At 39.3% G+C, this 17,031-nt stretch overlaps 1 protein-coding gene across 5 annotated transcripts in view; it reads left to right on the top strand.

Moving 5' to 3' along the window:
- Positions 1–17,031, top strand: part of APAF1 (apoptotic peptidase activating factor 1) — a 93,205-nt gene that overhangs the window by 27,839 nt on the left and 48,335 nt on the right. For 4 of the 5 annotated variants that reach the window (XM_039471683.2, XM_074402382.1, XM_074402383.1 and 1 more), the window contains 5 exons: positions 1,879–1,992; positions 2,447–2,631; positions 8,454–8,580; positions 11,353–11,478; positions 13,910–14,041. The exons of the other annotated variant lie outside the window; for it this stretch is intronic. In XM_039471683.2, coding sequence (XP_039327617.1) covers positions 1,879–1,992; positions 2,447–2,631; positions 8,454–8,580; positions 11,353–11,478; positions 13,910–14,041 — 684 coding nt within the window. The remainder of the gene's footprint in view (positions 1–1,878; positions 1,993–2,446; positions 2,632–8,453; positions 8,581–11,352; positions 11,479–13,909; positions 14,042–17,031) is intronic. 5 annotated transcript variants of the gene reach the window in all.

The following is a 17,031-nucleotide window of genomic DNA, read 5'->3' as shown; positions in this document are numbered from 1 at the left end:
TCATTAAATATTTATTGAGTGCCTGTTATGTCTGTTACTCTTCTTTAGGAGGATAAAGCACAGGCACAAAGTCTTTGCTCTCATTGAGTTTATGTTCTGGGAGGAGGCAGACATTAAACAAATTTATCATATTTTAGTGGGTAGTTAAGAGCTCAGAAGAAGGACAGAGCATTGAAGGGCAAAGAAAGTGAAGATAGAGGGGTAGAATCATCATGATTTGCTGATGGATTTTATGTGCATTATAAGATAAAGAGAAGAATCAAAGATGATTCCAACTCCAATGGAAAGAATGGAGTTGCCATGAATTGAAATAGAGGTCTGTAGGAGAACAAGATTTTTTCCTGCAAAGAATGGGGATGGTTAAGAACTCATTCTGGATATATTAAGTCTAATATACCTATTGAGACATCTGGCTGGAAATATTGAATAGGCAGGTAGGTATATGAATCTGTAATTCTGGGGAGAATTATGGATGAAAGATGAAAATAGGGAATTGTTAGCACATAGATGATACTTGAGTGAAGTCATGACTACTAAGGAGCTATTTAGAATGTTTACATTTGGAAAACCATATGTACTTTCAGTAATTTTTCTATGCTCAGGTATGGTATTTCTTGGTTATAATGCATGGTAAATTGTTATAGTTTATTTTTTTTTGTCTAGCAAAGTATGTTTACATGCCTGTAATCCCAGCACTTTGGGGGGCCGAGGCTGGTGGATCACGAGGTCTAGAGATCGAGACCATCCTGGCTAACACTGTGAAACCTCATCTCTACTAAAAAATACAAAGCATTAGCCAGACATGGTGGCGTATTCCTGTAGTCCCAACTACTATGGAGGCTGAAGCAAGAGAATAGCTTGAATAGGGGAGGTGGAAGTTGCAGTGAACCGAGATTGCACCACTGCACTCCAGCCTGGGTGATAGAGCAAGACTCTGTCTAAAAAAATAAATAAATAAATAAATAAATAAACTTCTTTGGTCTTGAGTTTAATTTATATTGCTTTCTACTGTATCGAAGATTTGAAGTTTTATGTAGTTAAATAGACTTTTAAAAAATTTATTTTATTTTTTATTAAGATGGGGTTTCACCATGTTGGTCAGGCTGGCCTTGAACTCCCGACCTCAGGTGATCCACCCGCCTTGGCCTCCAAAGTGCTTGGATTACAGGTGTGAGCCACCGCACCCAGTCATTAAATACACTTTTTTATGTAGTTAACTGCACTTTTCCTTTTTTTTTTTTTTTTTCATATTTTGCTTTGGGGTCATGTTTACAAAGATTTCCTTCACTACAAGCTTACAAAAATATTTATTTTTATTCTCTTTTTTTTTTTTTTTTTTGAGACGGAGTTTTGCTCTTGTTGCCCAGGCTGGAGTGCAATGGCGCGATCTCGACTCACCGCAACCTCCGCCTCCTGGGTTCAGGCAATTCTCCTGCCTCAGCCTCCTGAGTAGCTGGGATTACAGGCACATGCCACCATGCCCAGCTAATTTTTAGTATTTTTAGTAGAGATGGGGTTTCGCCATGTTGACCAGGATGGTCTCGATCTCTTGACCTCATGATCCACCTGCCTCGGCCTCCCAAAGTGCTGGGATTACAGGCTTGAGCCACCGCACCCGGCCTATTCTCTATATTTTTAAAGGTTTTCTATTTTCTATTTAAATTTTTAATCCAATTGAAATTTATTTGGAGCTAAAGTATGAGGCTCATTTTATGTTTCTTTGGCACTATTTATGTGTTCTTTTTTACTAGCTTCCTTTGCATCCTTTAAATTCTAGATATCTACTAGGTTTCTCTTGGTAGTGCTAGGATAATGATGTTATACCTAAAATTTTTTTTATCTCTAACAGTGCTGCTGATCTTACTTTTTTTTTAAAAGGAACTTTGTGCTTTAATGTTTTCCCTGGATTGGATTAAAGCAAAAACAGAACTTGTAGGCCCTGCTCATCTGATTCATGAATTTGTGGAATACAGACATATACTAGATGAAAAGGTATATATTAATATGAAAAATTTGTGCTTAAAGGAATCTCATTTTTTTTTGACATTTAATTCTTGATTTAATGATGGGGATGAGCAGAAGAAGAGCATAGAAGGGGTGAAGAGAATTTCCCTACTTTGATCTTTGGTTAGTCTAATTAATTTGCCTCCCACCCTCCTGGGAAAGTAGGTAGGAATGAGGTTTAAAAGCTAGGAAAGTAAGATGTTCAATAGTTTTTTTAAAAAAAGAATATATTAAGAAATGTGTTTGATAATGAGATTTTTACCCTATGTTTAAAAGTTAGAAGAGGATCACTATATATTTGTTACCTAATGGTTGTCTGTTCAATTTTAGTTCATATAAAGAATATTTCATTTAAGCTTTTAAAGTGGCAAGATCACAGAAGCAGAAAAATGTTAGATTGTGGCTCTGATTGTGTTTCTAAGAGATTTCAGTTTATTTGTAGGATTGTGCAGTCAGTGAGAATTTTCAGGAGTTTTTATCTTTAAATGGACACCTTCTTGGACGACAGCCATTTCCTAATATTGTACAGCTGGGTCTCTGTGAGCCAGAAACTTCAGAAGTTTATCAGCAAGCTAAGCTGCAGGCCAAGCAGGAGGTCGATAATGGAACGCTTTACCTGGAATGGATGTAAGTAGGTTAGGAGAGAAACCAATGGGAGCGGTGTGCTAACTATGTCATTATTTTTCAGGTGGTGAATATATTCACTCCAGGAAGATTTAACTACTTTCAAAAGGGCTGGAACTTTTAATAAGCATTCTTACTTATTGAAAAGTTCTAGAGAAGTAAGCATAGGAGAAAACAATTGTATTTTTAAAGAATCCATATAAATAGATGCCTATAAGGCATTTTGACGAGTAATCCTAAATATCAGTATCAAGTACTTGACTTACAGTAATTTTAGTGGTGAGGAGCATGGACTTTGGAGCCACAGACCTGGGTTTGAGCCTCAGTTCTAAAACCTAATAATTTTGTGACTTTGAACAAGTTACAGGTTATTCTCTCATATGTAAAATGGAGATAACAATCTTTTGAAATAAGTGCTATTTCTGTGAAGATTAATTAATTAATTAATTCATTTATTTCAGAAATAGAGACGGGGTTTCATCGTGTTAGCCAGGATGGTCTCGATCTCCTGACCTTGTGATCTGCCTACCTCGGCTTCCCAAAGTGCTGGGATTACAGTCGTGAGCCACCGTGCCTGGCCCGTTTATTTATTTTTGAGACAGAGTCTCACTCTGTTGCCTAGGCTGGAGTGCATTGGTGTGATCTTGGCTCACTGTAACCTCTGCCTTCTGGATTCAAGCAATTTTCCTGCCTTAGCCTCCCAAGTAACTGGGATTATAGATACCCAGCACCACACCTGTCTAGTTTTTGTATTTTTAGTAGAAATGTGGTTTTGTCACGTTGGCCGGGCTGGTCTCAAACACCTGACCTCAAGTGATCTGCATGATCTCCCAAAGTGCTGAGATGACAGGCATGAGTGACCACGCCTGGACTTCTGTGAAGATTTAAATGAGATAATGGCTGTAAAGTAATTTGCACTTTGTATATATAGTCCTTATTAAGTGACCACTGAACCCTGGATATTCTGTCTCTTAAAGGAGGCTCTTTTGTTCTTACCTTAATCTTGCCAGCTTATAAAAAGGAAAGGATCACTATTAATACCATCTTTTTAGTGCCTGTTATATGCTACATAATCGCGTTATTCTCTTTAATCTTCGAAACAACTTTATAAGGTAAATGTTACTTGCCCCATTTTACAAATGAGAAAATTGAGACACAGAGAGATTTGGACTTGGCTTAGTTCATGTGACTTGCTGAATGGGATTTAAACCTTGGGTCTTGTAGCCAGGCATGGTGGCTCATGCCTGAATCCCAGCACTTTGGGAGGCCGAGGTGAGTGGATCACCTTAGGTCAGGAGTTCAAGACCAGCGTGGCCAACATGGTGAAACCCCATCACTACTAAAAATACAAAAATTAGCTGGATGTGGTGGTGCATGCCTATAATCCCAGCTACTTGGGAGGGTAAGGCAGGGGAATTGTTTGAACCTGGGAGGCAGAGGCTCCACTGAGCCGAGATTGCACCACTGCACTCCAGCCTGGGCAACAGAGTGTGTTGCCCAAAAAGAAGGATGACTCTTTTTGGGTCATCTCAAAAAGAAAAAAAAACTCATCTTGGATCTGTCTGGCTTTATTTTGCATACTCTTTCCATATGCCATGCTTCCCTTATAGCTTGAAATAATAAATATGAATGGTTCTCTTTTTGTATGTATAATCTATATCTAAACTGAAGTCCAGGTTGGTGTCTGTGATCTTTTTTTTTTTTTTTTTGAGACGGAGTTTTGCTCTTGTTACCCAGGCTGGAGTGCAATGGTGCGATCTCGGCTCACCGCAACCTCCGCCTCCTGGGTTCAGGCAATTCTCCTGCCTCAGCCTCCTGAGTAGCTGGGATTACAGGCATGTGCCACCATGCCCAGCTAATTTTTTTGTATTTTTAGTAGAGACGGGGTTTCAACATGTTGACCAGGATGGTCTAGATCTCTTGACCTCGTGATCCACCCGCCTCGGCCTCCCAAAGTGCTGGGATTACAGGCTTGAGCCACCGCGCCCGACTAGTGTCTGTGATCTTTATGGCATTAGGCTCTGTTTCCTAATAAGTCAGATTACTGTAGGTGATGTTCTTGATTCAGTGTAGTTCAAGAAGCATTTGAATTTCTCTAATGTGCTAAGCATTGGCATCTGAGTTTCTGTACTGTGTTAAGCACTGTTAATAGATGTGAAGTCTTTCCCCCAAGGAGTTCAAAATCTAGTAGTGGAGAAAGGAGTTTAAGCAAATAATTAACAATATAATGTGATGAGTGTAACAACAGAACTATGTATAAGTAGAGATAGAACGAGTAAGTAGTTGACTTGGAAAAATGAGAAATTCAAGGGAGGGTTCCACGAAGGAGGTGGTATCTGAGGGAATTTAAAAAAACTTTTTTTAGTTAAGATATAAATTTAATTTTTGTTGATTTTATGTATTTATTTATTTTTGAGACAGGCTCTCACTTTGTTACTGAGGCTGAGTACAGTGGTATAATCACTGTTCCATGTAGCCTTGACCTCTTGGGCTCAAGCATTCCTCCTGCTTCAACCTCTTGAGTAGCTGAGGCTACAGGCACATGCTACCATGCCTGGCTAATTTTTTGGTGGTTGTTGTTAGAGATAAGATCTCACTCTGTTGTCCAGGCGGATCTCAAATTCCTGGATGCAATCGATCCTCCTTCTTTTGCCTCCCAAAGTGCTTGGATTACAGGAGTGAGCCACCATACCCAACTGGTTTTATTTTAAATAATATGTATTCCTAAGACAAAAAGCAATATTAATAGGATGTAAGACCAAAAGTCAAAGACTAGACATTTCTGTCCTACCTTCCCACTTTCCAGAGCTGACCGTTCTTTAACACTGTCTTGTGAAGTGGAGGTCTCTCTCTCTCCCTCTTTCTGTCTCTCTCTGAGAAGCAGCCCCCTAATTTACTGAGGCTAGATTAGATCTGTCTGTGTTTAAGAGTACTATATGACCCATGTAATAGCATTTGTCATGCTTTATAGTGATTATCTGTTTACTTGGTTTTCTCTCATAATAGTCCATGTGTTCTGAAGTATAGAATAGTTTGGAGGTTAAAATAACATGCCCTGGCTCTAGACTGCCTGACCTTGAATCCCAGCTCTGCTATATTAGTCATGTATTATAAGCGGAAAGTTATTTAACTTCTTTTGCCTAATGGTAGTATTTTATAGCATTATCATGAGGAATAAATGAGTGTATGTATATATATAAACATATACATATAGTACTTAGAACGTACCCAGTTCATAGAAAGTGCTCAATAAATATTAGTCGTTATTAATAATAGCATTTAGCATTTTTTTCTGATTCATATAGTTGGTAGTTAGTAGAAATTTGTGGAAGATTGAATGAATTCATGCTTTAGTTAGTGGCTGAAATCAAATCTTAATACTCGGTCTGATCAAAGGGTATAGGCTTAGTTCTTGTTATGCTGAGTTTTTACTTTTTCTTCTTTTTCTCCTGTTGCATCAACTGCATTTCTTCTTGTGATGTTCTCTCATAGAATGGTTAGCTATTTATAGCTTATTTTTAAACTGTGTTTGACCAGGCCATATTCAAAGAATACTTTATTTCAGTACTAGAAACTTTTTTCGTGTTTACTATAGAAAGGTTTAGGTTCGTATAAGTCTAAATTGAATTGAGTTTCTGTTTTCAGTGAAATAATTTGTTTACTCATTCATTTGTTATTTATCTAGTACTTTTGGGCCATCTACTGTATGTCTATTATTATGAAGGTCACTTTCTGAGTTTTGAGGAATTGAGTAGATAGATCAAGCAGACGTAACATTTTAAAATCTAATCCTCTTAATGTTGCTAGAACTTATCTGTTCTTCTAGTTGTCATCACTCTAGTTCTTATACAGTCGGCCCTTTGTATTCATGGGTTCTGCATCCATGGATTCAACCAACCATGGATTGAAAATATTAGAACAAAAAAGTATATGGTTATGTTTGTGTTGAACATGTACATACTTTTTTCTTATTTCCTAATCACAATGGTATAACAACTGTTTACATAGCATTTACATTGTACTAGGTATTATGAGTAATCTAGAGATGATTTAAGGTATACAGGAGGATGTAGTGGGTTATATGCAAATCTTATACCATTTTATATAAGAGACTTGAGCATTTGGTATCTGTATTGGGTCCTGGAACCAATCCCTCATCAATACTGAGGAAGAAACGTGCTTGTTTGTTTTATCACTTATACTAAAGTGTGATACTTTGTAGGCAGGATCTAAATCTGATTTACCTTTGTGTTCACTTTTATCACTTGATCTGTCTTGTGTGTGTGTAAGTTATTTGAAGAATGATAATAGTGACACCTTTATGTGTTGGGCGCTGTTTAGAATAGATATCATTACTTCCATTTGACATATGAAGAAATAAAAACTTGTTAGGTTAAGTAATTTGCTCATTTATACACCTAATAAGTAGTAGAAATGAGGTTGCCCTTTAGATTTGTCTGACTGCCAACCCTTGACTTTCAAAATAAGCACAATACTATTTGACATATTTACTTGTACTCAAAGTGACTGGGGTGTAATGTATATGAAGTTCTGACACTGCATTAATTGTTTTTCCTGTTTTAAGTACATGTGACATTCCTTTACACTTTATTGTTTATTTATTTATTTTGAGACAGAGCCTCAGTCAGTCACCCAGGCTGGAGTGCAGTGGTATGATCTTGGCTCACTGCAACCTCCACCTCCTGGGTTCAAGCAATTCTCATGCCTGAGCCTCCCAAGTAGCTAGGATTACAGGTGTGTGCCACCATGCCTGCTAATTTTTGCATTTTTAGTAGAGGTGGGGTTTCACCATGTTGGCCAGGCCCATCTCAAACTCCTGGCCTTAAGTGATCTGACTGCCTCGTCCTCTCAGATTCTTGGGATTACAGTTGTGAACCACCATGCCTGGCCCCTTTATACTTTAAGTACTATGAGCAGTAATATAGTATCTATACTAGTGGAATAGTTGGTACTGATTAGATTAAGATACAAAGAATATGACATTGCTTTATCTTTTTTGGTATGTCTGAATAATTGCAGTTTGAGAAAAGCAGTGTTTTTTTTTTTTTGTTTGTTTGTTTGTTTTTGAGATGGAGTCTTGCTCTGTCCCCAAGGTTGGAGTACAGTGGCTCGAACTTGGCTCACTGCAACCTCCATCTCCCAGGTTCAAGTGATTCTCCGGCCTCAGCCTCCTGAGTAGCTAGGATTACTGGCATGTGCCACCACGCCCAGCCAATTTTTATTTTTATTAGAGATGGTTTTCACCATGTTGGCCAGGCTGGTCTTGAACTCCCGCCTCACCTTCCCAAAGTGCTGTGATTCCAGGCGTGAGCCACCATGCCTGGCTGAGAAGAGCAGTTTTAAAGTACATCATTATAATGATGGCTTAGTATCATACTTCAGTTAGAAAATGAGCATTTTGCTATGATTTTTATCTTAAAAAAGAGAGGGAGATTTTTTGAAGGTATCCTAATGATTTATCTGCTCATGTATCATTATTAATCTATCAAAGGAAAATAGAAAGTGATATGTTGATTAACTAGATTTGAATAATTTTATTAATTAGATTTCTTCCAACTCAGTGACATTTGTGAGACATGACAGGTTACTTGATAAAGGGTAACATTTCTCTTACAAATGCTACTTTTGTCATTTTTTTTCTTTAGGTGATCTATGCTGTCATTTGCATGTTAGTAATTCAATTTTAAGAATTTTGTATTTTGGGGAACATAACCATGTTTGAAGACTGTTTATTTTATTATGGAAGGAAAATAGTTACTTTTACTATCATATTGAATTTCTCTTCATTTTTTCCCTGTATTTAGAAACAAAAAAACCATCATGAATCTTTCCCGCTTAGTTGTCCGCCCACACACAGATGCTGTTTACCATGCTTGCTTTTCTGAGGATGGTCAGAGAATAGCTTCTTGTGGAGCCGATAAAACCTTACAGGTAAAACGTATCTCGAGAAAAATTGAAAGAGGCATGTATCTAGTTCTGTGCAGATTAGAATATGCTTAAATCCTAAAATTGAAGAAAATTGCAACTTAAAAATAACAGAGAAATCCAACTCTCTCGAACATTTTAGTAAAGGTTTCTCTAGAGATTTAAAAGATACAATTACATGTTTTTCTAATTCTAAACTTACAGGTGTCAAGGAAGTGTCCTTTACTCTGCCAGTCAGTTCCTAGCCATCCATTTGTTAGCTAAGGGTAGTGAGGAAATAATTGTTAGAAGACATAGGGCTTCATAGCACAGGTAGTAGGGCTGTGACTCAAAAACAGTGATTAAGAAAATACCTATTTTATGAGTCTTACACATAGGTTTCTTTCTTGTAAATAGGAACTGGACTAGACTAATTCCTAAGTTATTTTAAATAATTTCTTTTAAGATTCTTTTTGTTTTCAGAAAACATGAATGAGTTTTCTTTATGTTTGTGGTCTACCTTTTGATTTTGAAGAGAACATGAAATTAATTAAAACTTTTGTATTTAGGATACTTTTAGTCTTTGCAAGATTATGACTTCCTGTCTTATTTCTATATGTACTTTATTACTAATTTTATTAATTTTGCCTTTTGAGCTCCAGAAAGAATGTATATTAAATGAGATGTTTTTTATTTGATTGTTAAGAATTTGCCAAAATAGTCTCAGGAACTGAAGCTATGCTCTGATACTTCTTTTTGATGGCAGCAGTGGACTGGAGTGGCTGCCGCCATCGCTCTGGCTACAGCAGAGATGCACAGCTGGGTGCTGGGATAAGCAGGAGCCCCATCCATTCTGAGTTGGGGTAGGAGCTCCTGGATGCTGCTGCAGCCACCCAAGCCACAGCTGTGGACCTGGGAATCCTGCTCCACAGAGCAGGTTGGAGCCCTGCTCTCCTGGGCATAGCTGCAGCCGCCAAATCACAGCTGCAGGCCCGGGCCTCTGGCTCCACAGAGCAGGCAGGAGCCCTTCCTCCTGGCGCAGCCATAGCTGCCCAAGCTGTGGCTGCAGACCTAGGAATCCCTGCACTCTTGGGGGTCCTGGAAGGACCACCTGCCTTTGCAGGCTTGGAAATGCCTGCTCCTGCTGCCTGCCTTCTCCCTGCTGCCTGCCTTCTCCACTCTGATCTCAGAGCAAAGTTGGGGCTGAGCCTGGGTACTGTTGCAGCCCAGCCAGGTGTGCACATGCTTAGGGCAGTGCTGGCATGTCAGCCCCCTGCTGCTTCGGCCCCCTCTGGACTTCGGGCACTGATAAGCATAGGAGGGAAGCTGAGGTGTTGCTGAGGGCAGCTTAGTGCTAGCCTGCAGGTGCCCCTTGGCATCTACCTCCTGGGTGCCATGAATGGCAGCAGGAGGCACACAGGTCCCTGGGTGGAAGGGGGTGTATCCCCAGGGAGAGCCCCACCTTCAGGCCAGAAAGTGTGAGCCCTATTTTCAGGCCAGCATGGTACTACAAGTTTCCACTTCAGCCTACACTGAGCTGCCAGTGTGGACTGGAGTGGAAACTTCTAGTACCTTTTCTTGGCTTGCCAAGGCTGCCCATGGACCAGTTTGCATGCACTGTCTCCCCTCTGAAGCTCTTAAAAGCCCCAGGCTCAGCCAGAGCTGAGCAGACACTGGGATGACCAGCTGCATAGAGGAGCAACCCACTCTAGTGCCCCCTCTTTGCTGAGAGTGGTACAGATGACGGGAGGACCAACTGCAGAGGGAGCCTACCCTCTTTGCTGATACCTGAACATTTGTCAGGAGGACTTGCCTAGCAGAGAGGAACTACCCTTTCTGCTAGGAGCTGAATACTTGTTGGCACACCCTTGCTGTGAAAAGTAGCTGCCTCCCCGTGGGTTTCCTAAACTGCGGAAAGGAGCGGCCCCCTGCAGCTTTATTAAGCTGTTATATGGCTCAATAAAGCTCTTCTTTTTTGTGCTCACCCTCCACCTGTCTGCGTACCACATTCTTCCTGGCTGTGGGACAAGAACTTGGGACCCACCGAATGGTGAGGCTGAAAGAGCTGTAACAAACAGGGCTGAGATATGCCCCTTGCTTGCCACATTGCGAGTGAAGAGAAGTGAAGGCCCTTTGGCGAGCCCAGACTTGGGAGCTCCATGGGCTAGGGCTGTGACTCCCTCTTTGGGGCCCTGCGGTTCCTAGCATCTCCAAGCTTCTGGGCACCACTGTGTTCCCTGATGCCATCCATTTAAGCTGCTTGTGGTGTGCCTGGTCCAGCTGCAGCCTCACAGAGAGCCAGGGCCAGTGCTGGCACCTAGAGCTGGCTGCCTCACTGCAGCAGTCACCACGTCTGAGTGTGTGCAGTGGTTGGACCCCAGGCTCACTCACACACCCCTCGCTGTTCCACACCTGACAAGCCCTTGGCAGGCTTGGGAACCAGGCTGGTAGCGTGTGCTGAATGCAGCCTGTCAGGCCAAGCGGGTGAAACAAGACCAGTGGGCCCAAGCAGAACTTGGGCAAAGGCGCCACTGGCCACAGAGGTTTCCAGCCAGAAGAACTACTCCCCATAGATCCCATAACATTTTCATTGATACTTACAAACATTTAACAGTGGATAGTTCTCTGTTTACATTAAGGCATACACATTCTGACGGAAATTCTGATTTTGGGAGTAGCTTTGCCAAGGTTTATTTATGTTTTACAAAATAATGATTAAACTCTCCTAAAGATTTTTATTGACTGATGACCTATAGTTAAGTGGTTTATTATAAAAAGATTTTATTGTTACTTGTGCAGGTGTTCAAAGCTGAAACGGGAGAGAAACTCCTAGAAATCAAGGCTCATGAAGATGAAGTGCTTTGTTGTGCGTTCTCTACAGATGACAGATTTATAGCAACCTGCTCAGTGGATAAAAAAGTGAAGGTCAGAAAATATTTTCCTCTTGAGTTGTAATCATAACAGAATTCATTTTATTTTTCCATAATCATGAGACCAGAGTAAGGAGGGTTAAAGGACTCTTGCCTGTTGATCTACTAACTTGATCCATTGTAAATTAACACTATCTGAAAATTCTTTATTTTTTTTTTTAAAGGGACAGGGTTTTGCTCTTTTGCCCATGCTGGAAGGCAGTAGCATGATCATAGCTCACTGTAAGCCCCAATTCCTGGGCTCGAGTGATCTCCTGCCACAGCCTTCGGAAGTGTTGGGATTATACGTGAACCACTGTGCCTGGCCTGAAAATTCTTTATTTTTAAACACCAGCAAAAATGTCTAGTTGATCAACTTGAGGATTAAACAGGCAGTGCAAAAGCAATGACAAATTAATGGATTTGTCTGTCATTAATAGATGAGTCCATGGGTTTAATATCCATTGAAATCTTTGAGTATGTTGTGGTATTGCGATTGGGAGTGTTGCTGCACAAACTTAGGGATTCCTGTTGTAAGATACAAGTTTAAAATGCAAACTCATTTTTTTTTTTTTTAAATTTACTTTTATCAACTGGCTTATGTATTCAGTACAAAACCAGATGATTGAACAGACTAATAATTGTGTTATTGGTCTAAAATATAAATTGAAAAAAATATCAGGGTAATTTTTACTATTTATTTTGAGGCAGAGTCTGGCTCTGACACCCTGACTGGAGTGCAGTGGTGCAGGCTTGGCTCACTGCCATCTCTGCCTTCAGGACTCAGTTGATCCTCATGCCTCAGCCTCTTGAGTAGCTGAGATCACAGGTTTGTAACACCATGCCTGGCTAATTTTTGTAGTTTTGGTAGAGACAGTTTTGCCATGTTAGCCCTGCTGGTATTGAACTTCTGGCCTCAACTGATCCACCTGCCTTTGACTCCCAAAGTGCTGGGATGACAGGCATCAGCCACCATGCCCCTACCCGCTGCCGCCCCGAGAATAATTTTTATCTTTGTTAATTGTTCTCTTGTTCCTAAATTTGGCTTTTAGCAGTAGCATTTATAGTAATACAGAATTTAAGAGAAACTGAAGGCTTGTGGGGGGGTGGGTTATCACTCATATATGGAAGAAAGACCTTACTTTAAGCCTCTTTCAAAGGGGTTAAATCTGGACTACTGGATCTGGCTAGGTGGAGTGGGCAAGTAATTTGACTTGGATGTTTTCCTGAAGTTTTCTTGAAGAGGGCTATGGAATGTCCAGACTAAATTTGAGACCTTGGAAAATTCTACCTCTTGTTAGACTGGACTTGTGGCTTTATAACCAGCAGTTTTCTGTAGCCTCTACTCTGACTCTAAGTCAGACTTGGAGATGGCCACTGAGGACAGTTCCAAAGTCAGAGCTACATGGAGTAAAAGGAAATAATAATGAGATTCTATTTTCTAAGCCAGAGGCAGAAATACCCATTAAGGAACTTTAAAATAAGATAAACTCTCTGGACCTCTGGGGAGTCTAATCAGTGTTTTGATAAGATACAAAGGAAATGCCAAAGGACATTAGTACCTCTAAGAAATCAAAATCCTAGTGAAGATTCATTAGGTAATTTATTTCTTTTGTTTGTTGTTATATGGCATAGACTGCTTAGTTGTCTTACATAGTAACTAGAATAATGATTACTTTTTACCGAAAACGGAATACTGTAAGAGGCTTTATACTACACACTTTCTTATATTACATTATTAGTTTCCTGCTATAGCTTGCAAGGTAAGTGTTGATCCTATTTATAGAAGAGGACATAGATTCAGAGATGAAGTCTCTTATGCAAGCTTACATTAACTGGGAACAGTAACGGGGTTGAAAGCTAGGTTTCTCTCAGACTATAAAGCCTTTATTTTTTTTCACTAAGCAATCTGCCTTTACTTATTTATATTGTACCTTGAAGTATATAGAACACTTGTCATGTTTATTATATCATTTGATACCTTAAATTGTGTAGGAAAGGTATAAATATCCCCATTTTACAGAAGAGGAAACTGAGATGCAGGTAAGTTAGGGATTTGTGACACAAATCATAAGTGGTAGAGCCAGCTCTTGGGCTCAACCGTTCTGATCAGAAGTCTATTATGCTGACCTTTTTAAAGCACTTCTCTGCCTGTTGTCATTCATATAAACATGTGAAATCTTGCCCTTAAGAAAATATAATGTGCTTATGATACTCCAGTTATGCTATAGGTACATATATGTCTATTTGCAAATAATTTTTTTAAACATTTGAGGCAAAATATTGTCATATTTTACGAAGGGTGAAGGTTTCATTAGCATCTTGTCCAACTAGGAAAATCTGCTATGACAGGATAAGATAGCATTTGAATGTTCATTTGCTTTGCCCCTCTGTTCTCCCTTTGAAAATAATGGATATTTGTAATTTTTTTTCTCTATTCTCTTTAGATTTGGAATTCTATGACCGGGGAACTAGTACATAACTATGATGAGCACTCAGAGCAAGTCAATTGTTGCCATTTCACCAACAGTAGTCATCATTTTCTCTTAGCCACTGGGTCAAGTGACTGCGTCCTCAAAGTAAGTGTGGATATTGAGAATTATGTAGATAAATTTGATAGGTACATCAGATTATCTCCTTCGATTTTCTTACGTATCTTACTATTAGGACTTTTTGGTGGCAGTGATAGAAACTACAGTAATATATTAGCTGAAGCAAAAAAAAAAACCAGCTTAAAAATATTCTATTGTTTCCTGTAACTGAAAAGTCTAGAGGGAGCATGGCTTCAGGCATAGCTGACTCCAAATGGTTAAATTGTGTTCTCAGGCTCTACCTGCCTTTCCATCTCCAGACTCTTGCCTCCTTCTATGTTGGTTCAGGCATGCTCTTTCTGTAACAGGAAATGTGGCTACCTTACAGCTCACAATCACAGAATAAGAGAAGTGTGCTCTTTCCTAGAACCCGTAGATGTAATTTTAGAGAAGACTTTGTTTGGCTCAGTTTGGCTTGGATGCTCATAGCTAGAGTAACCCCAGTGGACAGTAGGTTGGAATCCTTGGATTGTCCAAGGGTCACAAGTTTAGTTATATGGAAGTGGGACAAATAAGTGAGGTCAGCTCTATCTGAATCATAAGTGGAGCTTAATTCAAAGCAGAGGTTCTGTTATCACAGAGAGGAGGGAGAAAACGTGCTGGTAGGAAAAATAACACAAATGAAAACCAAAATATTCATTCTACATAGGCTTGATCATGTTTGATTGTATCTTTTTTTCCTCTTAAGTGGATGAAGATAGCTAGATTACCTTTCTGGGATCCCAGAAAGATCTGCTAACTTCTTTTGAATTGTTTTTTGGTTTGATTTCAAACCTTATAGACTCTATGTTTTGACATTTAAATAAATTATTACAAAAATTTTCTTTAGAAAGTACTGAAACGGTTACTGAAAATTGCCTTCTCTGTCTCCCTGTTCAGGAATCTAAATTTTTATTTATTTTTCTTAAGAAGAAAAATTAAACAGAACCTCTGTGTATAAGAGTTAAAGCTTGTTGGTCTGGCTGAATGGGACCTACATTTCTCCTTTCTCTCTCTTCCTCCTTCTTTCCCTCTCCTCCCTCTCTCTCCCTCTCTATCCATTTCCCTTCCTCTTGAACTTCTTTCTCTCCTCCTCCCTCTCGTCTCCTCCTCCCTCGCTTCTCCTCCTCCTCCTCCTCCTCCTCTCTTCCCCTCCTCTCTCATTCTCTCTCATTCCCTTTCATCTCTAACCTGTCCCTACCACATAGTGCTCTTTAGGCATATTTGTGTTTATAGAATCCCAAGGACCCTGCAGAGCACAATTTGAAAACACTGGATTGGACCAAAATTACAGAGTAACAGTAAAACTTGGCCCTATTTGAATAAATATATCACTAAAAAATAAAAGCAAGACTGTTGTACTATTTATGACTAATTTTTGATGTTGCTTTTGGCATTTTGTGGGTTGAGGACGTCTGTATTTCCTCCTTTTAAATATAGGAAAAAAACCTCTGCCATGTCAGAGGGGTTATTGGTTAGTAAACTGTTTTAATTAAGTACAAGGTTTACTTTAAGATGTGCCATACTACCTTTATTACCGTAAGGATTATTAAGATGCATTTCTTGTGATTCTTGAGCAGAGAGAAGCCAGTGAAAATATGTAATTCTGAAGCTGCCTTCATGTAATTTGCCTTATCTGAGGAATTAAGTTTATCTAGGACTGGGATAAAGGAGCTGAGAATAGAAGCGCTCATGAGGAACAGGATGTATCTCACTTACTGATCATTTCCAAATAATTTTTATTAAAATTAACATTTGGGAATAATTGATTTCATCTTCTGGGTTTAATCTTATTAGCATAAATCACCAGAGATGACTATAATCCCTTTTATTTGCATTTTTTATGCGTTCCAAACCTACCCAAAGGGCGAAAACAATATAAAACCCTGTGGTATCCATCATTTAGTTCCAACAATTATCAATATTTTGTCAATCTTCTTTTATAAACTCTCCCCCTTTTTTGAATAGAGTCTCCCTCTATCATCCAGACTGGAGTGCAGTGGAGCAATCTTGGTTTATTGCAATCTCTGCCTCCTGGGTTCAAGCAATTCTCATGCCTCAGCCTATTGAGTAGCTGGGATTACACGTGTGCATCACCACTCCCAGCTAATTTTTTGTATTTTTAATAGAGATTGGGTTTCACTGTGTTGGTCAGGCTGGTCTTGAACTCCTGACCTCAGGTGATCCGCCCACCTCTACCTCCCAAAGTGCTGGGATTATAGGAGTGAGCCACCATGCCCAGCCTGAATAGAGGATTTTACAGCAAATCCGAAATATGACATTTCACCCAAAATACTTAAGCATGCATCTCAGAGATCTTAAATATGAATGTTATGTTTATTATCATACCATACTATTATCACACCTAATATGATAAAATACAGTTTTGTAGTATATCGGTCCATGTTCACTTATTCCGTAGTCTCAAAACATGCATTTCTGTCATGTTTAGTGGAATCAGTATCCAAGCAAACTTCATGTAGCATTTGTTCTGCCTCTTAAGTCTCTTTTATTCTATTAAAGTTCCCTTTTTCTTTTCTGCCTGCTTTCTTTTACCCTTAATTTATTAGAGCAATTTAGTCATTTGTCCCATGGAATGTGCCACATTTTGGATTTGGTTTATTGCTTCCTGGAGGTGGTACTTGACTTGTTCCACCATTTTTAGGGTTTGATAACCTAACATTTAAAAAATATGGGAGTAATTTATATTGTATATCACTTACTGTAGCTTATTGTAACTGAGTAAAATAATAATGATTCTAAACCATTCCATTAAAATAAGTAGTAATTGTTTAGTTAGTTATTTAGTACTCAGCCTAAAAACCTAGGTGAGCCTTTGAGGCCCTTAGTAGATTTACATGCTGATTTAAAGGCTGCTCCATTGCTTGTTAATCACAAGTTCATCTTTGTGTTTGACACTTTTGTGTTTGATAGTTTGTGTTACTGTGATTTAAACATCATTCTGTAATCGAAAAGCTTACGTGAGAGAAAAGGAAGAA

The sequence above is a fragment of the Saimiri boliviensis genome, chromosome 7 (genome assembly GCF_048565385.1).
Source record: "Saimiri boliviensis isolate mSaiBol1 chromosome 7, mSaiBol1.pri, whole genome shotgun sequence".
Taxonomy (NCBI): domain Eukaryota; kingdom Metazoa; phylum Chordata; class Mammalia; order Primates; family Cebidae; genus Saimiri; species Saimiri boliviensis.
This window is presented reverse-complemented; position numbering and strand designations above follow the sequence as displayed.